The sequence below is a fragment of the Hydra vulgaris genome, chromosome 09 (genome assembly GCF_038396675.1).
Source record: "Hydra vulgaris chromosome 09, alternate assembly HydraT2T_AEP".
Taxonomy (NCBI): Eukaryota; Metazoa; Cnidaria; class Hydrozoa; order Anthoathecata; family Hydridae; genus Hydra; species Hydra vulgaris.
The window spans coordinates 27241944-27269539 of NC_088928.1; the positions used below are offsets into that span (position 1 = coordinate 27241944).

Sequence of the window (27596 nt, forward strand, 5' to 3'; positions counted from 1 at the left end):
TTATCATAATTAAAAATAACTTATCCTCGGGTATAAAATAACAATATAAAGAGTAAATTATAAAACCATTCTTATTTCCTTTGAAGCAGCTGTAATAAATTTAAACGCACATGTAAAAAAAAAAAAAAAAAAACATAACTATGTATAATAATTATATTATAAACCTACTTAGTTTGTATCATAAAACTGTTTTCTTTTCTATAAGGTAAAATTGTAAACTTTAAAGATAGCGTTTTTTCCCGCAAGTTCCACGAACACAAAATGCTTTCGAAGCTCGCATTCTCTACTTTATACCTTTCAAAATGGAGCTTTTAAGACCAACACAACATCTTCGATTATTAAAAAAAAGGATCCTACTTGTACATTTTTGTTATAATTTACAACTGCAATTCGTTGGCTATCTTCGAAGCAATATTTTTAAATGCAATTGAAGATCCTGATATACGTTTAAAACGAACTCCATTTAATGAAAGTCTAGGTAATTTACAAACTTCCATCTCCCAATGAACTAACGAACTCTCGTACGGATCGCCGTGGATACAAAATAATAAAAACTTCTCACGTTGCTGATAATCACAAGCATTGAGATCTAACACACGTTTTATTTCATTAATCATATCTGATGGTTCCATGTTACTAGTTGTTTTCATACTCCATGTAAATCTAAGAGAGCGCGGTTTCCCAGTAGGAACTGATTCTTCGCCAAGGGAATGACTAAATATAAAAAAATTTTAAATAATTTTTAAATATTTTACAATGAACTACATTTCAAAAATAATAATTGCTCAACATTACGATTTTTTTTTACCCATAGAGTTTATTACCACCATGACTTATCTAATTTAATAAAACGGTAATAAAATATGTAACGGTAATCAAATAACCGCTGCAAATTCATTTATTTATAAAGACAAAATTTATAGAATGGAGTTTGTTGAAACTATTTAAACCGTCTGAACATTTTCTTTCTATTATTAATTTTTCTGATATAACATTAAAAAGAAACCTGTCTACGTTTAAAAAAACAAAGTTTTCTACCTTCCAATGCGTTATTTTCTAAATACCATTTTTTCTTTTTACATTCTATTTAAAGTTTTCTAAAAATATTTTCCTTATTTATCTAAAATGTTCTTTCTATACTGAAATGTTTTTAAAAATAAAGAAAAATACCTTTTCTGTTAATGTTTCCTTTTTTACTACAGAAATTTATAATACATCTTTAAAACATCTTAGCACAAAAATAACACTCAATAAATCTGTACACCCAATACAGGATATATGATGACAAGTCTGTAGAATTTAATAAAAATTCTTTAGCGATACAAAAGCATTAGTACAAAATAATGCGCGCAACTAATGAAAATAGCACTTTAAATAAAAATAAAGAAAGAGAAAGTAAAGCAAGTGCATGGATAAAAAAAAAACTGAACCCCTTGGAATGTCACATTGATTTAAAAATATCTCCAACATAAATTTCATTCCATTAATACAGTAGAGTAAACTTAAATAAAAAGTTATACATTATATACATAATATAAAACAAAAAAGGTTTTTATACAGCAAAGTGACATCTCTAATAAATACGAACTTTTTGTACGAAATAGAATTTAAGGAACCATTATAGCTGATAATTTAGGTATTTTTGCAGAATGCTTTCGTTGAAAATATTTATAATAAAAAGATTTTAAAATAGACTAGTCATAAAAAAAATTAAAACACATAGAGGACTTTGCATTCTTTGATAAAAAAGTGAGCACCGATAATCCTATAAGTTCATGTCGCTAGTTATTTTCGATGCTATATTTTGAAACTCAATAGCTGGACCATGAATGCGTTTTAAGCGCACACCATTAAGATGAAGCCTGGGCAGTTTACATACTTCCATTTCCCATTGCACAAGAGCGTTATTGGCATGTGGACTACGATGATTACAATATAATAAATATTTATCACGAGTTTCATATTCACACATATTCAGGTCTAAAACTCGTTTGATCTCTGTTATACAATCCTCAGCATTCATATTACTAGTGGTTTTCATACTCCATGTAAACCTAAGGGTACGTGGTTTTGGTTTATCTGTAGATTGGGTAGATTCATCATTTTTTGGTGGAGAATCTGTAGGGCTTGATGGCCTAAAAGAAAATACAAAACAAAAATAACAAAGGAACGGATTTAAATCAAAATATAAACTTAATGTTTAAATGTTATCAAGAAAAGCTTGGTAATATCATAAATATCTCCATAGCAAATTGTATTTGTTATTAATGAAAGCAGCCTGATACATTGGCATAGGTTCTTCAAAGCAAATTGTATTTCTTATATACGACTATTATAGGTAATTCTACATAGTAAAATATATCTATAATGGTAAAACATATATTGTTTAGAGAAAATAATGTGTTTTAAAACTTTATATAAAAAGTTGAAATAGTAAATAAACTTTTTTCAGTGAACCATAATTTGTTCAATTATAACTATGTTGTAATAATACTATGTTAATGCCGTGTAAAAAAAAAAAAAAAAAAAAATTTTACTGCTTAAACAAGTATGACAATAATATTTTTTTATCAACTGATTTCTCAACTTAATACTAAAATTTTATGAGAAAATTAACAAGATTCTTTGCATATAAATCAAATGTGCACAAACCTTTTTTACATCTCTTATGTTTTAGTGTATAATATCAGTTAATTCAAAAGAAAAACACTAAAGTATTTGTTTTTGGTTAAAGTTTTATTTTTGTTTCCTTATTTCTGATGAATTAGGAAATACATTATTTATTAGGTTGATAAAAGTAAACGAGTTTTTAAATAGAAAACGGTAATAATGGATTAACAAATAAGTTTTTAATGAAAATAGTACCAAGCTCTTTGAATAACATTTCAAAGTTTAAACTTTTGTGATCAAATTATAATTCAGAAAGCACAACACAAACAAAAACCCACAAATTAAAAAAACAAAATTAACAAAAACAAATATGTATAAAAGAAGAAAAAGAACAATTCTATGCGCATCTTTTTTTCATCATTTTGTTTATTTTAATAAATTTGGACAATCAAACTAAGTAATGAAGCTGACATTTTTAATATTATTGTTAACTGTTAGTTATTTTAAAAAACTTTACATTTAAAAGGTTAAAAATGAGTTTAAATTTATGTTTTAAAAAAGAATGAAAAAAAAGTCTTAAAAAGGGTGTTAAAAATAAGCAAAACTTTTTTATAATTTAAAAATAAATAAAAATTTACTTACAAAAAATGATGTTTGTAGTCTTTTAAATAGTTGAACCTAAAATGGGAAGAGAGATTTTCGATAAAATTAAAGTTATATCAAGTTTTAAGAGTTAGTGTTTGTTAAAATTATGTTATGTTTAAAAGCAATTGAAAATTTTTTAAACAAACTCTCTCAACCCAAAATTAAGCTTATTTGGTAAAACTAAAATGCCAGACGTGTGAACTTATAATAATAAATCGTCTGTATAGCAAGATTCTTAATGAAAAAAAACTTTAAATATCATTATTTTTTTAATATGTACATATATTTTTTGCTTATCTACATTAATTCCATTTTATTTAGTAAAATACATTTCATTATTTATAGCGTTTACTTAAATACAAAGTTTAAATCTAATTTATAAAGTATAGAAAAATAGTAAAGACCATTAATTTGTGATAAGTTTTAGTTTATTATGCAATTTAAATATTTTTATATTTAATATTTTAAAATGTTTTAAGTTTAAAAAAAACACTATATCTTCTGGGAGTAAAAAAAAATCATCTGTTTTAAAATTTTAAATCAACCAGGTAAAAACTGTATATATGGTCACACGTCTGGCAAATAAAAATTATGCACTTAAGTAACTCACCAAATATTTACATCTTGCCAGATCCAATATCTTTAGAGTTCCATTAATTGCCAAAAAATAAAATAAAAATGATGAAAAAGAGAGCGCATAGTTGCAAAAGTATTGAGCCAGACGAGACACTTACCGTCGTCGCCTGAATTTGCTGAATAAATTTGCACGCGACAGTCTAAGACCGAAAAAAAGAAAACTTTTAAGAAGCGTGAAAAAGATAGTGTTATAAATTATTTATGCTTTTAAAAACTAGAAAAAGAGAAATACATTTAAATCGTTAACTAAAATAGTTCAACAAAATCATCAATTTTGAATGCAAAAAGTTTGATTATTTTTAAATGTTGTAAAAAACAATAACAAAAAACAATTAGCTTATTGCAACATTTTATTTATATTCAAATATAATCTTTTTATTGTTATATCAAAAACAATCCATTTTTATTTGCTGATAATAAATAAAAACAAAATGTGAATTGCACAATTATTTTGAAAATTGATATTTTACAAAAACACGGGGAAAAATCTCAGACATGCTAAATTTCATATGTAAAAGAAATTTAGATGCTTTCTATACAGTTTCTACTGGAGGCTTTTGATGTATTTTTAAAATTCATTACTAAAGCTAAAGGTATTTGCAAAGAGATTCAAAAATAAAAATGAAAAAGAACTTATTGATACATATCTATAAACGTGTATATATTAATATTGTATATGGCTAGAGCTATACTCTAAAAACAATTTGGGCAATAGCGCCAACTCTAGTTAATAAATCTTTTCAAGGAAAAAAACTTTTGACTATTTTCTAATAAAATTATAAACATTATTAACAAAACATGTGTGTGTATTAAAAAATCATATAAATACATATATGTATACACACACTAGTTATTCATTCATAAAATTTTAAAACAAAAAAAATATAACAACAGCTGATTTTTTTGAAATATGGTTTCTAAATTAAACATGTCATAGTTTGAACAAATGTTGATGTTTTTATTTAAATAATTTTTTATATACTTTACTGACACAGTTCTGAAAAAATATTAATATATAAAACACTTTATTACTTTTATAAGCTGGTTATATATTATTTACTGTGCAAATAATGTGAATTTGTTTATACTAAAATTATTATAAAACTTTGACTTCTAAAAGTGCTTAGCCCCCATAAATAACAAGAACACCATAAGGTTGACAAAATAAAACATCAAGGTCAAAAACTAAACATACACATAGTTTAAAGCTTCTGTACATGCATAGATGACTAAAAGTAGACTTGGGATTAGGAAGGTTAGTTAAAAATATTGATCAAATTAGCATTAATTTGAAAATAAAACATTCTCACACTCTAGGTAAAACTAAAAATTCAAAATATTTAAATTTAGAAAAATATGGTTTTTGTGAAAGTTTATATTGTAAACATTGTTATGTTGCATTTTTAACCACATTAATGTTTAAAGCATTTCAACATTTAGATTTTGTTTTTGTAATTCAAACTAAGTTTAACATCAACTACTTTTATAATTTTTGACAACTAAAACTCAACTAAAATACAAACTATTCTTCAATATAACTTTAACAAGCGCTAAAAAAAATATAAATCAATTTTGACTTTGATTTATACATTAGTTAATATGTAAGTATGAGTACAAAAGTGTAATTTCACAATGATTTTAACTAAAAATAATAAATACTTTGAATGAAATGATAAAAAATAAATAAATGTAATGCAATGATAAAAAAATAAATGTAAACAAAAATACTATGATATAATATATAAAAAACTGTTATATTATATAAAAGTTTTAATAATTTAGTTACGCAGTCATATATTTTTATCATGTCAGACATCAAGACAAAACAATTTATAAAATTTATAAACACAATGCAAAAAAAAAAAAAAAAAAAAAAAAAATAAAAACATTCTTTTTAAAATTAAAACATGAATATATATATATATATATATATATATACATACACACACACATATACATATACATACATATATATACACACATACCTATATACACACACACACAAATATATATACATACATAGATACACACACAGAATTACATCATTAGAAACAATTCATGAACAAACAATTTAAATCAATGAAAAATAAAAATATAAATATATACCTTGTACTAAATCTACTTTTTAACTTTGATAACCATGGTGTCCGATTTTGATGAGGAGTACTGTTTGTATCTTGACTACGTTCTTCTGGTGGACGAATTTTTTTTTGGCCAGATGTAGGGTGATAAGTGCTTCTTAGTTTATTATTGCGACTGATATCTATTGGACCAGTTGGGGCTGTTCTACAAAAGCAAGTTATTAAATTTATTAATAATTTATAATAAAACTTTATTATGATATTGTTTTTTATAAAATGTACTCAAAAATTTAAAAGTTTATATAGTGAACCTACGTTGGCCTATTTACATCATTCTTTTGAGGAAGTCTTGCTGGAGATAAACGATTATCACTTGCAGTTTTTGGCTTTGACTTTAAAGGACTGCCATTACTTTAAAATGATAAAAATTATAAGTATTTTATAAACCATTTTCCAAATAATTATTATACATATATAATATAGAGCACTGCTGCATTTTGCAAGCCACTAAAAACTTAAGTTAAAATAAAGCATGCAACCTGATTGGCTATTACAATTTTTTATCTACCAGATAACATGCTTAAACTAAACATGTCATGAATGAACGCTGCAATATATTGCATATCAGGTGAAGAACTAAAGAAGGATAAAAAGTCGGAAAATCAAGAATAATCTTTATACCTATATCTGGATAACTTTTGCGTTTTAAAACAATGCAATGAACTGAGTATATATAAATGATTTGTCAATTTCAAATTAAAAAAAGTTATATTTCAAATTAATCAAATTGTAGTTTCACATTAAAAAGTTAAAAAAAATTTTTTATTAAAAGTAATCAAAATAATTTTTTTAAAAGTTTTTTAAAAATTCACAAACTGGTCAAAAATGTAATACTATCAAATATTTAATCAAACATATTTATTAAAGTAATATATTTTTTCTAGGAAACATAAAAAAAAAACATAAAAAAATATAGTTAAAACATAAAAAAAAGGCTTTCATAGAAGTTTACAAAAAAAAAGTCTTTCATTAAAGTTAAGTGAAAATTCTTAAAACTCTTTGACATACTTAAATTTGAATATTACTTACTTCCCCAGAATATCAGATTTATCACCATTTGTACTCTGATGAGTAGAAGCTCGTGCACTGCTCCTCTCAGGTGGGTAATTTGTTCTTCTGGCAGCAGCAGAAGATGGAGCACTTTTCTGCTAAAAATTATCAATCAATCATGTTTATAAAAAGATTTTAATGCATAGAATGAAGCAAAAATAATTTAAAACTATAAAATATTATCTACAAGAAAATCCACAATTGAATGAGAGTGGGATTGATTTTAAAAATTGAATAATATATTTAAAAAAATTAAGAAAAAACTCATGTGTATATGAATGAGTATATATTTACCCTTTGAATTGCATTGCGTTTTTTTTCAACCTCAAGATCTGGAATATTAGATTGATTAGGATTTCTAGCTGAAGTTACACAAGGCACTTCTCTGTTAGAGCTTTGTATTGATAAACGATCGTTATTTGAAGAAAAAACTTTTTCCGTATTTGAAGGTATTCTAAAAAAATTATTACAAAAATAATTCTTATTGAGATCAAAATATCTTTTCACAAATAGTGAATCATACCTTTCAATTGGTTTTTGTTCATTTTTATTTGCTTTATTATTTTGATTATGCCGGCTTTTGTTTATTGCATTTTCGTTTCTCAAAAATGTTGCATCAATTGTGATCGAGTCATTACTTGTTAACCTATTCTCATCCAATAATAAGTATGTTGCCATGACTTCATCATATTTATTTGATTTAAGAGCTTCAGTTATTTCATCCATTGTGAAACCCATTTTAACCATAACATCTAAAGCAGAATACAATTTTTTGAAATGAAATTTCAAAGTGTATTTAGACCATTAAATTTTATAGTTTAATATAAAAAATCTGAAAATAGAGAAGACCACAAAAAAAACACTAATCATTTTACATAAAAAAAATGTTTTTTAAATAGACTCTATGAAATAAGGCCAGTTTAAAAATGTTACTAGACGAAAAAAGTTTGATACATTCTGTTGCTTTAAAAAACAAAAAAAATTACAAATGCACACATTCACAAAAAAAACCTGTTGGTTATTTAAAACAATAGGGTTTATAATTAAGAGCACCTTATACAAACATATACCTAATCTTCTTTGATCATTGAGATCTGGTTTTGGTTCAATATATGGTTTTAACTCTTCACTTTCATACCCAATATTCATCCATTTATCTGTCATAATAACCTGCAATAAATTAAAAATGGCAATTACTCCAATAACTTGTTGTTCAAATAAGTTGTTAAAATGTTGAAAATTAATTTGTAACTTAAAAATAAAATAACAGAAAAATAGTTTGAAATTTATGTATTTACATGTCGGTTTACTTAGCCAACTTAGTTGCCTTAATTCCTTCATACATTTGACATAAATATTTTTTGAACTAAATAATATGTACTATATATCCTATAAATGTTTTGCAAAGATAAAGTTTTTGATAGTGATAAATTAAACAAATAAAATTAATATCTATACTTTAATTTAAAATAACTTAACTGTTATTCGGACACTAAAAATTTAATTAAGAGTCATTTTTTGTAAGAATCAGGCAGTCAATGGATGTGACCTCCTCCAAATTGCTTGAATTTTTTATATATTGATCAGAATATAGAGAAAACCTGTTGGGGAAAAAAAAAATTTCAAAAATGTTTCGTTCACTCGGAATCTGGGCTTAAATTTTTGAGATTTTTTTAAAAATTTTTAGAAATTTAGTTTTTGCCACCTTTGAACCCATTTTTTTGGCAAGGCAAAAAGTTGCACATAGCTTTTGTAGTTAATATCAGACGTAACCCAAAAGCTCTCTCCAAAAAATATAAAAAAGTTGCGTGACACTGTGCGGTTGGCTAATTATCATAGTTCAAAAGTACAAAATCAATCAGTTTTGTCAACTTTTAATCGGAGTTAATTCTAGCGGCGAAGTGTTGCACACAATTTTTCTTTTAGGATTTGAAATTATCAAAGGTATTGAGTCTAAAAATGCAAAGAAAGTTATGTGATACCTAAGGCCTATTAATATATTAAGGCTTGAAATTGGAAAAAAATGTTTTAGTATACTTACAAAATGAACCATTACGGCAGAGGCGCTTAGTTTTGTAAAAATGTAAACATATCCAACTGTCAATACAAAAAGGTCCTAACATAATAATAAAAAAAATGTGTGTGATCTTTAGATATTAAGTTAAAAATAAAGGTACAAATTGGTAAAAATGATTAAGTACGAAGAGATATTTTTTTGGACACACAGATGAGGTTTTCGCTCACAATAAAATTTCTATCATCCAAAATTAGCATTTAGCATTACACAAAACATTGCACGTAATGTTAAGAAAAAATTTAAGCGTTTCTGACTATGATATAGAAATCATAACAATTGAAATAAATAATAATAAAAAACAATACATGATCAGAAGTGAATTATTTAAATTTACGTCATAACCAAATAACTTGTGGTGATCGAATGGAAGAAGAATCGCTGATATCACGATTGTGGAGAAACAAGTTAGTGGGCGGTTGTTTACTTTACCATAAAAATGTCTTCACTTTATTTTAACGATCTTTAAAATTTGTATAAATAGAGTATATATTTTATCATTGCTATTGAGAAATAGGTACTGCATAAATAGAACTTGTTTTTAAGTGAGTATGAAACAAAACAAATATTTTTATGAAAACTGTTGTTGCTTTTCAAAAGGAAATTGTGGATCATTCAAAAAACATAAAATTATTAACAAAATGTTCTACATTCATCAGCTGGGAGATGTCGATGTTAAGAAACACCTCATCAACTTAAAGGTAATTATGTATTTTAAATTTACGCAGACTGTAATATAATTTTTATAATTACATACTTAATAACTTCTCTGAAATAAGATTTTGAGACAAAGTTCTTTAAACAAAAAAAAAATAGCTCTTTTAATTAATTCCTCACTCTTTTAATAAATAATCACTAAATTAATCACACTCTTGCAATATTGTATTTTAATAATAACAACAATGTATTTCAAACTTGTAAACATTTTTCGTGAAGAGTCAGATTATAAACAATGCTTTAAATGACACACTTAATAATTGTATAAAAAATTGTTTTTAGGTCACGCGATTAAACGATAATAATATTTGGGAAGAAAATGGACTTATTGCAAATAGACTTAAAAGAAATCTTGAAAAGGATGAACAAATATGTGCTTTTCACCGGTACACTTTGGTATTGCATGGAGTCCTCCAAAAACATGCTTTCATCCTCACCATCTAAATATAAAAGGAAAAAAATCTCCCGCTTTAAGGGCGTCACCAATACATGTCGTCATATCAATGTCAAAGCGATACAATGAAGTATTTTCAGTTGGTGCAATGCTGTGTTTTACCCATTTAAAGCAAGAAACTGCTTTATCTAGAGTCAACGAAAACACCAATTTATGTACAGAAACACAAACACAACAAGAACAAACATATATGACACCTGCTACTCCAGATGAAGAATTTGATCCAGGTGAAATTAATGTTTCACAGGAGATTTTGGACGAATCTCTAAGAAGCCGTGAGAGTGTAACTGAGGTTCTTAATGCAATTCCAATAAAATTTAGATTAAAAAGGAAGTTCGAATATCTGGAAGATACTACTAAAGATAAGTTAAAACGCAAGTATGTTCCCCTAGAAAACTTATTAAAGAAAAAATTTGCGGAAGCTGTTGCTCCTGGACAAGAGGAAATACTTATAGATTTTCTTAACAGTAAAAATGTTGATGAAATAAATAGCCCTCTCCCAATTGAAATTATTCGTGCTCAGAAAGTATATAAGCAAAGTGATTCCATGGGAAAGTTAGTTATCCTCTCATTATTAGACCATACCAAGTATACCAAAAAGTTTATAATGAACACATTTGAGTGTACCAAACATCGTGTAGAAACAGCAAGAAAATGGCATGCATCTCATAAAGGGTTGGCATTTCCAGAGAAGAAAGTATTCGTCCGATCTAGTCTTGATCAAACAAAGTGTGAACATTTCTTAGACTTTATATTTACAAGCGGTATTTTGCATGATGTTGCTTATGGAATAACCAAATTAAAATACGACAGCGGTGAAGAACAAAAGATAGTGCATGCAATACTGACGACAAAATATAGCCACGCTATCATGTTCTATCGAAAAAGTTGTAGTGAAAACAATTATATACCATTATCTGATTCAAGTTTGTGGAAAGTATTGCATGCAATAAAACCTTCAAGTCAAAAAAGCTTAGCTGGATTAGATGATGTTACTGCTTCAGGCATGAATGGTTTTCAAACATTACAAAAATTGGCACAAAGATTTAGTTCTAAATCTCTCGAAGCTGCCCTTGAAAAAGGAAAAAGGTATTTGAAAACAAGTTATCAAACCAATTGTAGTGTCAATGACTCAAACATTTCTTCTCATAGCTCAAAACATGCCTTATCAGATCCATCTGAAAAAAATCTTCAATCCAACACAGAGATATCAGAAGTGGTATGTGCCTATTGCTATGATTTGTGCAAAGCTATCGAGATGATCAAAGAACTAACAATTCAAAATTCTGACGATGCTGATTCTATTTATGATTTGGAAATTGCTGTAAAGGATGTATTCAACTACATAAAACACGTGATGAGAGATTCTCAACAGAAAAAGGCAAAAATCGAAGCTTTTAAGCAATTAAACGATGAAACTGCTTTCTGGCTTAAAGAGTTTTGTCAAAAAATTCTTCCGGTTCGATACAGAGAGGGCCAAAGAGAGTATTTTGGCAAGAAAGGAATGAGTTTACATATGGATATATTCTTCATAAAAATAGCAGGAAAGTTATTCAAACGTGTTTACTTTACTTCAATGTATAGGTGTGATCAGGGAATAGGTGATGTTGTTTCGTTAGCCACTGCAGTTTTAGACCAATTCAGAATTGATCAACCGCATATCAAGAAAATGTTTACCAAATCTGATAATGCCGGCTGCTATCAGGGAAATCTTTCAGCTGAAGCAATCTACAATGTATGCAAAGAGAGAGATAAAGTTGCTGAGATATGATTATAATGAACCCTGTTGTGGAAAAGATCAATGTGACAGGGAGAGTGCAGTTGTAAAGACAATTTTAAGGAGTTACGTTGACTCTGGTAATAATCTTTTGACTGCTGAAGATATACACAAGGCTATGCATTATAGTTTTGGCGCTAATGATGCAAAAGTAGCAGTTGCTCAAATTAGCAATGATAAAACTGTAGTTACTGGACCAAAGATTAAGAACTTTAGCAACTATCACTCATTTGAGTTTGGTGAGAAAAGTATGAAGATGTGGCGTTATTTCAATATCGGTGAGGGAATTGAACAAGAGTATGGAAATCTTAAAATTCAACCCTCGATTAAGTTGTTGTTGACATATAGCAAAACAGATAATTCAATTAAGCGTAACAAGTCACTTAAGGAAAAACAGAAAAGAAGTGACAATTATATTCATTAAGATTTTGCACTGAAATGAATTGTACTTTATCATTTGAAAGCGATGCTGAGTTAGAAGAACACATGCTATCCGGTCTTCATACAGTTCCGAAATCATTAACATCATTGGATAAAGTTCGCAACTCGTTTGTTCATAAGATGAAAATTACTTCACAACTAAATATGCCAATTTCTTCATCCTCTAACAGTGCTTCCGTAAAAGACAAACCACATTGCATGAACATTTTTCTATTGCAAGGTTGGGCATTACCAGTTCGAAGTTCTTTTAGATTTTCAAATCAGCAGAAAGAACTGTTGTATAAATACTTTATTCGTGGAGAAGAATCAGGTAATAAAATGAGCCCTGAGCAGGTTCACATGCAGCTGAGGAGAGAACTTCCGCCTGATCAATATGTAACTAGCCAACAGATAAGATCTTTATTTTCAAGGTAGGCATTGTTGCTATCAAAACTTTTGCAAATTAGATTATGTTTCTGACTGTTAAATAGTTCTTTTACAAATATGAAATTAAAATTTAGGTGAAAGTTATAATTTTGTGTGTTTGTTTACATATGTTTAAAAATATGTACAATTGATATTGTTATAGATTTAGTAACCTGAAAAGAAAAGGTAAGCTGGTAGAACCGACAACAGAAAATAATGAAAATAGTCAGGTTAACGATAACAAAGAAGTTTATGGCGAAAATGATGACTTTAATCTGGCAGGAGACAATGAAGATGATAATAAATATGAGGAAGACATCGCCAATCTTGCAAAAGAAATTTGTCTTGTATGGAAAGTGAATGATTGGGTTGCTGTTGCATATGAAAAACAATGGAATATTGGATATATTGTGGAGGTAATATTATTCAAAGTATATATTAGTTTCAAGTTTTTATTTTGTTTTACAAAACAGTGCTCTAAAATAAAAGGAATATAAATAAAATGTAAAAATAATTTCAGAATGACATTATATAAGACTTTACAAGTTTTATTGAATGTAAGCAAAATTAAACAAATCATAAACTCTTTATTATATTATTTTAAATGTTGCGCTAATACTTTTAGGTATCTATAACTGGGATCAGAGTTTATTGTATGATTAACGGGCAAGAGAAGAATACTTTTCGCTGGCCAGTTACTACCGAGGAGATAAATAACCAAACTGATAAAATTATCTGTTTAGTAAATGCTCCTTTTCTAATCAGTGGTTGTGGCGATTATTCATTATCCGAAGAAGACTATAATACAGTCATATCATTATTCTTAAAGAAACTTACTGCAGCAGAGTAGAAATTATGTGTGATGTGGTGGATAATGTGTGTAAATGACTCTATTAATAAATGAAAAACTAATTTTTAAATGGAAAAACATTTAAATGTTTGATTTATGTTTTATTTAATTAGCAATATAGTTATCTTGATGTTAGATTTTTGTTCAGTTTTTAATTCATGTTATATCATGCGTGTGACAAAATCACACGAATTTTTTTTATTATTATGTTAGGACCTTTTTGTATTGACAGTTGGATATGTTTACATTTTTACAAAACTAAGCGCCTCTGCCGTAATGGTTCATTTTGTAAGTATACTAAAACATTTTTTTCCAATTTCAAGCCTTAATATATTAATAGGCCTTAGGTATCACATAACTTTCTTTGCATTTTTAGACTCAATACCTTTGATAATTTCAAATCCTAAAAGAAAAATTGTGTGCAACACTTCGCCGCTAGAATTAACTCCGATTAAAAGTTGACAAAACTGATTGATTTTGTACTTTTGAACTATGATAATTAGCCAACCGCACAGTGTCACGCAACTTTTTTATATTTTTTGGAGAGAGCTTTTGGGTTACGTCTGATATTAACTACAAAAGCTATGTGCAACTTTTTGCCTTGCCAAAAAAATGGGTTCAAAGGTGGCAAAAACTAAATTTCTAAAAATTTTTAAAAAAATCTCAAAAATTTAAGCCCAGATTCCGAGTGAACGAAACATTTTTGAAATTTTTTTTTTCCCCAACAGGTTTTCTCTATATTCTGATCAATATATAAAAAATTCAAGCAATTTGGAGGAGGTCACTTCCACAGTTTCAGGAATTTGCCTGATTCTTAGAAAAAACGGCTCTTAAGTCTGAATAGCTCAGTGCTAGATTGATACTAAAAGTCTCAATCAATAATTTTCAAAATAATATTTCGAAGGAGTTTAGACCCTCATTAACAAGAATAAATATACCTGATGTTATCAAGTATAAATATATTTGATGACAAGAGTCTAATCTAAATTCCTTTGGTAAAATGTATTGAAAAATTAATAACAGTTATATTTATTCTATCGACACCCATCTTAATACTTTAATTTAACTCATTTTTTAAAAAATAAACTATTTATACCCAACACAATTTTAAAATAACAACCTAACCAAAAACAAATTATTGTGCCAGGAAGTTCCCAATCACAATCAGAGGTCCTAAATTATGAAACACGCTAATGAACAACGAGTTAAAAACTATTTTTTCCCTTGATCGATATAAAAATAAATTTAAAAACTTATGATAATTGACAATGAATTAGACTTCTGAGACTTTTTAAATAGAAACAATCACTTGTTTTAAAAAGTGTGTGTTTAGAAATGTGTAAATAAGTGAGTACCTATATAAATTTTGTGTATTACATTTAATTTTTATACTATAATTTTGTGTTTTGTAAAACAGAGCTTCTAAAAAAATTAATTCATATGAAGTATACATTATAGTATGTAAATACTGTTCACAAAACTAGCTCCAAACTTTCCTTCTTTTGTTGTTCATGCTTTATCTCCCTTTTATTTATTTGAAATCTTAATGAAAAAAAGTTAAAAATAATAAAAATAACAATAATAATAATAATAATAATAATAATAAAGTCTTTTTATATGTGTATCTATATATGTATTTTTTGCATATATAACATGTAACAAAAAGTGAAATTTAACAATGTAACCTAATTTTTTATTTATATTCATGTATTAAATGTTTGGCTTGGCGATAAGACTGATAATTGTCTTCTTCTTACCCCAGCCATGTATTAACATTTTATAATAAAAATTTTTGGTTAAATTTTCTTTATCAGGGCTTGTGATGAAGCAAGCGCAATCACGCTCCGCTTGTAAAACGCGCCTGTAGATGGTATTTTCAAACGTTCTAGACGCGATAAACAACGCTCGTTCAGCTTATAACGAGCGTATAAAATAACGCTCGTCCAATAGTTTGGGATTATTTTTTTATTTTCATAAAATATTTAACAAAGATTTTTTATTAAAGATATTCTATTATCAAAGCACTGATATAAAATATAAAAAGCACAACGTCGTTCTCTTTTGCACTAACGTAATGAATGAGCAGTTTGAAGTCGTTAATAGTCACTAATTTCAATAATGGAATGTGCACGTAGAAACACAATGTGAATACAAAAATTCGCAAATAAAATAAGAATAGAAAATTAGAAAACCATTATAAGAAAATTGAAACCGCAGAGTATTTTTAAATCTTGTGAAAATATCAAGTAAGATTTATTTGATTTATTCTTTGTAATATTCCACACATTGTTTATAATAAAAATAAATATTAATAATAGAGTAATTTTTAAAATTAGTTTTTGTTCATAGTATAGGTTTTTTATGAACTATTATTTATTTTAACTCAAATTTAAAACGATTCTGTTGTTTAGAATGTTCGCAATCAAGGACATTCGAAAAGGAAACAAAGTAATGATGTCAATATTTATTAAATGGAAAGTTATTATTCTTATTTATAATTATTTCAAATTATTCTTGTGTTAATTTTTTAGGATAAAAAAACGTAATTTAAAAAAGAAATTTGAGAAAAAAATTAAATAGTTAATTTGAATAAAAAATATCAAGAAATATAAAAACCATTAACCGTTAATTAAGTTTACCACTTAACATTTTAAAATACATATATCAAAACAACAAAGCAAAACTAAGTCACTAAATTATACTTCAATACTAAATCAATAAGAAACTGCGTTTTTGTTTGATATTATTTTTTTATAACATAAATAGTTAAAAATAAAATCGCGATCTGACAATACACAAGAGGTTTGGAAGTATAAAAGTCTACTTCGTTGAAAAGAAAATTATGTAACAAATAAAAAAAGATATAAAAAATAAAAAGCTTTTTATGAGCATCGCCTTCAGCAATTTCCATGATCGCACTCGCTGACATTATTTCGAGCGCACATAATCATGCTTGATGAAAACATAATCTAATTTTACGAGTGCGATATAACATGCTTGACGAATTTCTTCATCACAAGCCCTGCTTTATGGTAAAATACATAATAATAATGAAGAAAGTTTTACATTTAATTAATTTTTACATGTATTTACGCTTGAAGCAATATAGCTCTTGCAATGTTTTTGTTTATAATTATAAGTTTCATTTTGTGAAAAATAATAGTTAAGAGAAATAATATTTTATAATGGTTACATCAGCCTTATATAATTAACAGATTGTGCAATATCAAAAAAGTGAAAACAATATTTCCTTATAATTTGGAAAAAATTTTGATTAAAAAATTTATTTGAATTCTTTGTGAACATGTTATAACACTGCATTAAAAACGTTTATAAAGTATATGTTTAACTTTTTTTGTCATATGGCAAATGAAAGCACGATATATTTTTTTAAATAAAATTTCTTAAGATTAAATCTATTTTTGTCATAAGACAATTGAAAGCACAACGGTATATTTTTTTCAATAAAATTTTTTAAGATTAAATCTTTGTCTTAAAAAAAAGAGCTGCAAAAGTAATTAACTAGGTTTTTTTTTTGCAACAAGTAATATTTTTTATTTTTGTTTAACTTTTTAAAAGTAAAAAACCATTATTAAGCCGCAATTTTAAGAAATAATAAAAAAACAAACAAAACAACAACAACATTTTAATTCATTAATACAAAAGCCAAGAAGATAAAGAAATTAATTCATGTTAAACGATAATAAAAAACGTTATATTAAATTTAATTATTTAATATTAAAAAACAAAAACAAAACAAAAAAATGAAACAAAATAGATATTCCACAATATGCACATTTACAAAATAACACTACTAGATTAGTTTTTCTTAATTAGTAAATTAAAGCTGTTTTGTGGTAATTTATTTTATCGCGGTAGTTTAAAAAAGTTAATGTCCGTAATTAAAATAAAAAAATAAAGATAGTTTTATGACATCAAAATCACAACGAGCTAATATGCTAAGCCAATTTTATTTAAAACAATTCTAAAAAAATGTTTAATAATTTAAGACATTAAGTTTAAGATAAATTAAGGCTGAAAATTTTCTATTATCCCTCCTACTAAAATTTTGTTTTTTATCTCTGTTATTGCGCGTATATTAATTTTATTTTTTCGAATAACTTGCAAATTTTTAAATAAATTGCTGAATGCCATTGACAGAGTATGAAATGCTGATAGTCAAAATCATGATATGAGACTGAAATCTAACTAACAGGCTGAAAGAAATTTTTTTTAACACTAAATTTTTGTTTGGAAAAAGTGTCAACTATTTGTTTGCTGTTTTAAGTAATATTTAAATGCTAAAAATATGCAGTATATTTAGATGTAAAATTAACTAAATCTGTATTTTATTCTAGCCATTTAATATGTTATTTTGTAAAAAATGCTCAATTTTTTATATTTCTAATTTTACCCTTACTGACCCCAGGGACATTAGTGTCCCATGACAGAAATCACAGAGATTTTATTTTTAAGACAATTTAATTTATCATAACATGCCTATATCTAATAATTTGATATTATTTTCGACATACAAAATGAAGCTCAGTTTCTTATGGGTTTTAAAGGGTTAAGGTGTACTGTTAAACCTCTGTTATAGTATATAAATCACAAAATAACTTGCCTTAGTAAAAGTCAGCTTTAAACAAAGCCCTTAGATATCAAAGTTAAAGATGAAGATGATAAAGTCTAAATTTTAATATCCACATGTAACAGAAGATCATTCAATTTTTGTGCTGTTTATTTTGCTGATACAACAGCCATGGCGGTCCAACATTGATTTTGTTTAGACGATCAGTTGCAGAGTATTCAAAATTTGAGTTATATAACTTCAAAAATAAATTCTTAAGATGATTTATCTTTTTTAAGTTCAAGGAAAAAGTTTTTTTAAACATTTACTATAATATAAACACAACTTGTCTTAGCACCTAGGAAGCCAAAAAAAAATTATTGAAACTTTTGTAAAAACTTTGTTATAATATTAAAGTCAAATTATTTTTGTAAAAGCTTTATTGTTATATCAAAGTCAAATTATTTCAGAAAAAGCTGTTAATTATCCAGAGAAATTAGATACTACTGTACTCTTCTTTATTATTTAAAATCTTTATAGTAAATCTAAATTAACATTAAACTTTCAACTAGAACAATAACACCAGGTTAGATCAATATTTAATTGTAAAGAATTTGTAATTATCACCAACAAAGATTAAGGTAGCTTTTCATCTAAATTCGAAACACCTTCATTATGTGTAAATGGATCATTTATTTTTATGACCGTGTCTATCTTTTGAAGTGCATGAGAAACAATTGGCTGACAGAAAAGCAAGGTCAGCTCCAATTTATTCATAATAAAAAAGAGGCAAATATTTTATAAACACTAACAGGGATGCGGAGTTGCAAAAGGACACCAGCTTTAAACCTCTAATTTTTGATAAACTCTTAAGTCCAGGAAATTTAGAATCTAAAAAGGTTGGGTGACTTGTGATATGCATAGAAAGAAAAAAAATTCATGAAAATTTAATGACATGAAACTATAGCTGTGCGAGATAAGACTGCAGCGTATATTCTTATGATAACTCCTCAGGTAAGTAAATAAGCCAGTTGTAGATAAAGTAGGACAAGATATTTTTTGACTGCATTTTCCAATTTTACAAAACCAAAAATAGTATCATTAATTTTATGCCTATCAAAATAATTCCAAATAACGCTCCTTACTCTCTCGTCCTCCATTTTGAAGCGCGATAATATAATTTTACAGCGACTTTTTGGAGCATTTTAATACAATTTTACAGCAACTTTTTAAATATCGAACTTTAGGTTCGAAATTTGAATTATATTCGATTAACTAAACACATTCGATCCAAGTTTGATTATTGAATAAACTTGAACTCAAAACTTTGAGTTTAGCACACCTATGCTTGAAACCTATTGTTTTTAAGCCTGGAGTCCTAGTCATTATAAATAAAGACTGCAGATTTAACAATTAAATGCTCTTCTTACCTAAAAGTCCTTATTTTTTTAAAAATTTTCAATTTTAAATAAAGAATGTCAAACACTGGCAAACATATTTTTAGAGAAATTTGCAAGGGGGTATTCTAGACTCTTTTCGATAGCATTGAATGCAATAGGGTGCTGCCAAATTTCCAATATAAACTACTAGACATGATATACATATATATATATATATATATATATATATATATATATATATATATATATATATATATATATATATATATATATATATATATAGAGAGAGAGAGAGAGAGAGAGAGAGAGAGAGAGTGTGAGAGAGTATATATGTTACTGTGTTACTGTTACCCGCAGTACTAGGAAAAAGCTAAATGCGGATGTTTATAATATAATTAAATATTGCAACTCTGAGTTTCATGTCTTACCACAATCATCGGGCAAGAAGTAAAAGTTTAATTTTGCTACTTGCCTGATGATTGTGTTAACACATGAAACTCAGAGTTGCAATATTAAATTATATTATAAACATTATCACTTAGCTAATTCCTGGAACTGCGGATAACAGTAACATTACATTATATAGCTCTATGTATTAAGCACTCTTTTAAGTATACAATACTATACATGATAATATAAAGATATTTTCTTTTATATACAAACATACACACATATAAATATACATATATATATATATATATATATATATATATATATATATATATATATATATATATATATATATATATATATTTATATATATATTATTTAAGCGACATCTTTAATAGTATAATAATAATAAGTGACATCTATAATAGTATGTATAATAATATCATAAGCATTAAAACATCATTCATTGTATTATACTATTTATTTATATTTTTTAAGTAATATTTCAGCTCATATAGTGAGAGCCATTATCAAACTAATAAAACCGTTAATTTTAGTTTGATAATGGCTCTCAATACGACCCGAAATATTAATTAAAAAATAAATAAATAGTATGATACCATATATTTTGTTTTAATGCTTATACTATATATATATATATATATATATATATATATATATATATATATATATATATATATATATATATATATATATATATATATGTATATATGTATGTATATATGTATATATATGTGTATGTGTATGTGTATATATATATATATATATATATATATATATATATATATATAAAAGAATTTTTGGAGCACTTAGGAACATTTACATTAAAAGGATGAGTCTTAATTGAATGACGAGTGAGAGTGAAACATGAGAATGAATTTTAGTTGATGACACAAAAAAAGCTAGGTCTTTGGAGCATAGTTCATTATAGCATAATAGAAAAGAGAAAAAGAAGCAACATTACGACGATGTGATAATGGTTGGAGGTTGGCTGGAAGGTCAAACTATGTTATACAATGCATTTTTGCACCTTGTCAAAAAGAGAAAGGGCATCATTCGAAGATCTTGCAACATAACATAATATATTTATGTTATGTTAAAAAGTCATAACAAACTTTTTTAAAATTTGATAAAAAATTGATTATAATAATAGTAATTAAATACTTAGTTTATTAAAAATGATGAATAGACCTCTTCACAGTTCCAATAATTTTGTGTGCACACATATTTAATAGTACATTATGGTTCCTTATGCTCAGAATTGCATGAAAGAAAGTAAATACACAGATATATTATGAAAGCATTCTTATAAGAAACAGTTGTTTACATGAGATTTCTCCTCTTTTTTTCATTAGAAAGACACCAATTTTGCTTTATTTAAGTTTATTTTAACTATTTTAAATATAAATTTATATTATTTATATATTCATACTCCTCATATGTTTGGGTTATAGAATATATAAAAAAAAATAAATGCTCTTAAAAAGTGTGTGTATATGTATATATACAACCCTCGGAATTAGGAAAAATGAGGTCGGCAATAATTTGCCGACCTCAATCTTTTAAAGGTCGGCATCAGGTCGGCAAAAATTATTTGATACAAAGGTCTTACCATAAAACATAGAAACGAGGTCTGTAATTTTTGCTGACCTCAAACACTTTCAGGTCGGCAGTTAGGTCGGCATTGCCGAATCCCGACCCTAATTCCGAGGGTTGTATATATTAATACTATAATACTTTTACTAAAAATAATACTATATAGAGCTTTTACACTCAACATACAAATTTGTTTTTTTGTTCTGTGTTTTTCCTTGATTACAAATATTATATAACAAAAACATAAACAGTATAGATTTTAGATTTAAAATGGTTAAAAAACTTATATAAAGCTAAACCAATGTCTTTTTAATGGGGAAAAAAAAAAATCTTGAGTAAACAACTGCTTCTTTCAAGATTACTATCTTAATTTATATGTGTATTTACTTGTTTTTAGGCGATAAAGAACCATGATGTGCTATTAAATATGTGTGCATGAAAATATCAGAACTGTGAAGATGTCTATTGCAAAACTTGCATAAATTATGACAACAATTCCTTAAATAAACTGATTTCAGTAAATCCTTTATGGCCCCAAATAACCCACTGCTAAGGTAAGGTTCCTAAAAGAACTTTCTAATTTCTTTTTTGTGTTATATTAAAGTAGAAATATAGCACAAAAAACCTTAAAATTTCTTTCAATATCTTGAAATTTGAAATCTTCAAAAAAAGATTTCAAACTTCATAAAAAAAAAAACTTTTGTTTAAAAGTTATGAACATTCAAAGTTACTTCAGGGGGTAATTATAAACTTTTTTTTAAACAAAAAAATATGTTTTTGATGAAATTTCAAATCTGTCAATGAATTTTGATCTATTTTTGAAAAAACTTAAGAAAACTTGTACGATTTTATTTGTAAAAAATGTTTTTTACATTTTTTGAATGAAGAAAAGTTGTGTGATGATAAACAAAAACAAACAAAAAATTTGGGGGATGTGTTGGAAAACCTTATAGAGCTATAATAACTATGCTGATGGGGGATGTGTTGGAAAATCTTATATGAACTATAATAACTATGCTAATCAACAATAACAAATATTTAAAAAATTAAAAAAATCTCCTTTTTTCTTAATTTATAAACTTTTTTTTTAAAAAAAATAAAATTTAAACTAAGGAATTAAAAAAATAAAATAATATAATAAGTTAACTTACATCTAAAGGTGCTCTTTTTTCTGGATTTAAAACTAAAAACTTCTTTAACAATGCTTCACAATATAAAAAAAAAAAAAAAAAAAAAAAAAGACTTGTTTAAAAGCAATTTTATTTGAAAGCTAACTCAATAAATGTAGTTATTAGGAACCATACCTTAGTGGGAATTGGAGGGATTATCTCAAACACTATAAAATCATGCCCACAACCCTGTATTTAGAATTTCAGAAATGAAATTGGAAACTGAAATTGTATTGAAATAATGTGATTTGACTACAAATGTTATTAGATGCTTATTTCGCTTCCAGTTTTTTAAAATATAAAACAATTTATTTTTTTGACTAAAAAATAAAAGATTGCAGCAAAAGTTTTAAACAAATCTTTGTTTTACAAGTCATAGAGGAATTTTGTTAATGATTTGTAAGAAAAATTAACTTTTACAAAAAAATGATTAGTTTTTTTACAAATCAAAAGCAAAAATCACTCAGAAATATTTGGAAACTTTAAAGAAAATTAAAGTGAATTTCTGGAATTCCAGAAATTCCTGGAAAAAGCTCATGTATGGATTATGAAAAACTCAAAGTTATCTTATTTAACAATGAATAAAGAAAAATTCTTTTTAAAAACAACACAAAAAGCTTATGTAATTTGAAAATTAGCTTTATTTAAAAGACGTATTAGATACCTTTATTGGAAACAATTAGATACCTTTATTGGAAAGAGTAGTAGATACCTTTAACAAGTTAAAATATCAATTAATACACTTTTGAAAAGCTTAATAAGTTAAAGTTAACATGTTGTTTAAAAACATATAAATAAGAAATCCATGTAGTTATACAAGAACTACATAGAAATACTAGTTGTTGCTATAGCACCCTAAAAATAGTGATATAAAAGCTTAAATATTTAGAGTGATTATATATTAATTCAATGATTTAAATATTTTAAACAATGAATATCTAAATATAAAAAGGATCACAAAGTGCTGAGACAAGTTATGTTCTTATCATAAATAAAACTTAGAAAATAAGTTTAGAGTTCAACTTACCAAAATAAATTATTTATCAAGATATTAACAAAAAACTTTTTCATTTTTAAGGCCATATTGTTTTTTGCAAAGGAAAGCTTGTTGATTCTTTTTTTCAAAAGAAATCTGGTCTGATTAAAGGTTTATCTTTGACATCAGTAACAAATAAATATTGTTATTAAAGTTAAATTATATTTTAATATTTGGATTTTCCCTTTTTTAATATGTTAGCTACAAAAACACTTTTATTTTTAAAAGAATTTTAATGATAACTTGCTATTACTAATACAACTTTTTTTAAACTATTATTTTAATATTTTTTAAAAACTGAAATGCAGCCAAAAAGTTTTATTATAATCACAAACTAAAAAAGCAAAAACCCAAGATCATGGATAAATTGAATCATTAAAAAAAATACTATGGTGAACACGCAAAAAAAAAAGAAATCTGGTTTGTTGAAACCAGATAACTTTATATAGTCGGAAATAGTGCAAATTCATGTAACTAACATTGGATAATACAGTGTATCTGACAAATGCAGCCAATAAATATTGTGCATATAAATTAAAAACTTTAACACCTAATTTCTACTGTTGACATAACAAAGAACATGAATAAAACTCTCTATCATCAATCCTCGGAATTAGGGTCAGCATTTGGCAATCCCAACCTAGAAGCATTTGAGGTCGGCAAAAAATCGCCAATCTTGTTTCTATGTTTTATGGTCCAACCTTTGTTTTACATTTTTTCTGCTAACCTGATGCTGACCTCACACAGATTAAGGTCAGCAAATTATTGCTGACCTTATTTTTCCTAATTCCGAGGGCTGCTATCATAGATCATCCAGGTCATTGTTTCTAATTTTTTTTTTAAACTTGATTTTTCTATGAGCGATAAATGAAAAAACCTTAAAAATAAATATATTACAAAAATTTATACCTAAATTTGTATGTATAGAATATGTTTTGGATATCCGGAAAAACTAATAATAAAAAAAATATCAGGAATTCTGGAAATATCTTGAAAAAGATTTTCCCTGCTCAATGCGAAGTTAAGCTCAAAAAAAATAAAAAAATAAAAAATATATATATATATAAAGTTTTAACCTTCTCCTGTAAAACTATCAGTAGCGCAGATACATGGTATTATCCAATGCTAGTTATGCAGATTTGCACAATTCTTATTGATATATTGTAAAAAATACAACAATACTTCACACTTTTCAAAATTTTTTAAACATGGTATAAAAAAAAAATTAGGATAATTTACAAAAATTTTATTTATATAATCATAATAAATTATAATAAAATAATTTATAAAAATTTAAATTTAAAAAGAAGTTTGATATATATTTAACATTAATTTTCATTATGTATATTATTTGTATTATGTATATAAGCATTGATATATTAATAACATTAACTGCAAGTACTGATCCAGATCTATCCAACAATAATTTACAAAATCTTGTTTGGGTATAAGTAAATTCTTAGAAAATTTCTGCATAATTTGAGTCAAAAAACTGAAGTAACTTATTTGCTGGCTTATCAGCAAATAATATTGTGTAAAATATATTGTGATATATACCGACAACTAACTCTAAATTTCTAGATCATGAACCTTGAATGACTAATGACATAAAAACCACTATTAGACTAAGACAACACCTCTAGGCTAAATATAAATCTGCTGGACAATTTGCTCATACAAATTAAAATTGGAGCATAAAGTAACTAGTATAACAGTAAAAAAAGGTTAATAAGGAATAAGAAGAGACCATTGTTCAAAAAACCAAATTAATCCCAAAAATACTTAATTTTTAAGTGAGAAAAAAAAAAAAAAAAAATAAATGCAACAAGACTTAAGTTTTGAAAAACAATGATGGAATAATCATAACTGAAGGCAAACCTATTTGCAATGTTTTATATAATTTCTTACATTTAATTTTTATTGTGGAACTATCAGATTGACTACCATATTTAAGAATCCCACAGAAGTACAATGCAAAAAAATCCCTAAAACTTTATGCATACGGTATTCGTGGTCAGCTTCTTATATGGATTAAAGAATGGTAAATAAAAGGTAGCAACAGGTCAAATAAGTTTTTTTAATTTGTACAAAGTTTTTTTAAATGCCGTCAAAAAGATAGTTTTCATAAATGTTTTTTTAAAGCAGTTTTTATAAAGATGATCAAACTAGTTAAGTAGTTTTAAATGTAGTCAAATGTACCAAGTACATAAACGACATTTGGTTCTGTAAAGGAATGCTGATAACATTTCTTCACAAGTTTTTTTTGCAGAATTACTTATTCAGAAAATATCTAAATCTGTTCAAATAAAAACATTTAAATTTAATAAAAAAAAACAAATAAACGAATTTAAAAAATATATAAATATATAATACTTTACATTAAATAAATTTTAATAAGTTATTTGTTTTTATTAAACAGTAATAATTGATTACTGTTTTTATTAAAGTGAGAAAAGTTCTTTAGCTTTTTTTTCCATGCTTTATATAAGGTTACTTTCTATATATATATATATATATGTTTGTGTGCCACAAAATTTGAAATCAATTTTTGAAAGCTTTTTTCTCAACCAATTTTGCTCAAATTTTGCACATTTAATCATTTTCGATGACAATACAAGGAAATGGAAAAATTTGACTAAAAAAAGTTAATTAAGTTAACAAAAATTTAATTTGTATTTCCCCATAAGAACACTGAATTAATAAAAAAAAAAATTTAAAAACGTAACAGTAATTTTTCCTTCTACAAAAGACAACAAAAAAAGAATTTCTAGGCCCAATAGAATTCTGCTTGCATAAAGCATGGATTTGAAAAAAGATTTTTTTTTTTATTTACTAGTTAAACAGTTACAAACCTTATTCAAACCTTTTAACAAACCTAGAGAAGGCCCCAAAAAGTTGAGCACAGTACTATCAGGGACATGGTGGAGGGATCAAAATAGAACCTCCTCACTTGCGAAGAGAGTGCTTTACTATTATACCACTACCGCAAGTTATCAAAAATAAATAATAAAAAAATAGCACCATATTTTAGCTTTTCAAATGATTTTTTAGACTCTCAAAAGTTAATGAACTTTTTTTACTTATATATCTAATCAGTTGATGAACTTTTTTTACTTGTTTACTTAAATATATAATACTTCAATAAATTGTCATTGTCACTTGAAGTTTTTTTAGCACAATTATAATTTTACTATTGACTTTCAAAATCTTAATATTATTTTTAGTATTTCCATTTTTACTACATTAAACTTAAATTTATTTTACTTAAAATAAAAACTGCAGCATAATTAAGTTATATATATAACAAAACATTCATAGAGGAAGAACATATACAGCGATGAACCCAGAGTATATTTGGGAATACCGCTTTTTTCCAGCAACGTGGAAAGGAGAGAGGGGAGGGGGGAGGGAGTAGGGTATGTTTTAAAGAATCCCCCTCCCCTCCTTCCTTAGATAAAACTGGTGCCACGACAATGATTTTTAATCATCATTCTCTTAATTATCATTTTAATCATTTGTGTTTATCTTGTTTATTTTTATTGGAAGGTAAGGAGTTGATTTAAAGCATTTCTTTAAATTCATGAATTTGCCGGCGGACGTAACTATGTTACTTT

At 26.0% G+C, this 27596-nt stretch overlaps 1 protein-coding gene across 9 annotated transcripts in view; it reads right to left on the reverse strand.

Annotated features, from left to right (window-relative positions):
- Positions 1 to 27596, reverse strand: part of LOC100214508 (MAP/microtubule affinity-regulating kinase 3) — a 63625-nt gene continuing 36029 nt past the window's right edge. Inside the window, exons 10-20 of one of the 9 annotated variants that reach the window (XM_065805205.1) lie at positions 22929 to 22990; positions 8153 to 8252; positions 7606 to 7834; positions 7377 to 7536; positions 7062 to 7177; positions 6288 to 6383; positions 5998 to 6177; positions 3990 to 4031; positions 3866 to 3895; positions 3253 to 3288; positions 1172 to 2135 (exon numbers count right to left, since the gene is read on the reverse strand). In XM_065805205.1, the coding sequence (XP_065661277.1) occupies positions 1766 to 2135; positions 3253 to 3288; positions 3866 to 3895; positions 3990 to 4031; positions 5998 to 6177; positions 6288 to 6383; positions 7062 to 7177; positions 7377 to 7536; positions 7606 to 7834; positions 8153 to 8252; positions 22929 to 22990 (1421 nt within the window). In that variant the 3' untranslated portion in view covers positions 1172 to 1765. Of the gene's footprint in view, positions 715 to 1171; positions 2136 to 3252; positions 3289 to 3865; positions 3896 to 3989; positions 4032 to 5997; positions 6178 to 6287; positions 6384 to 7061; positions 7181 to 7376; positions 7537 to 7605; positions 7835 to 8152; positions 8253 to 22928; positions 22991 to 27596 lie in introns of those variants that run through there. The other 8 variants (XM_065805204.1, XM_065805206.1, XM_065805209.1 and 5 more) reach the window with 8 other exon arrangements.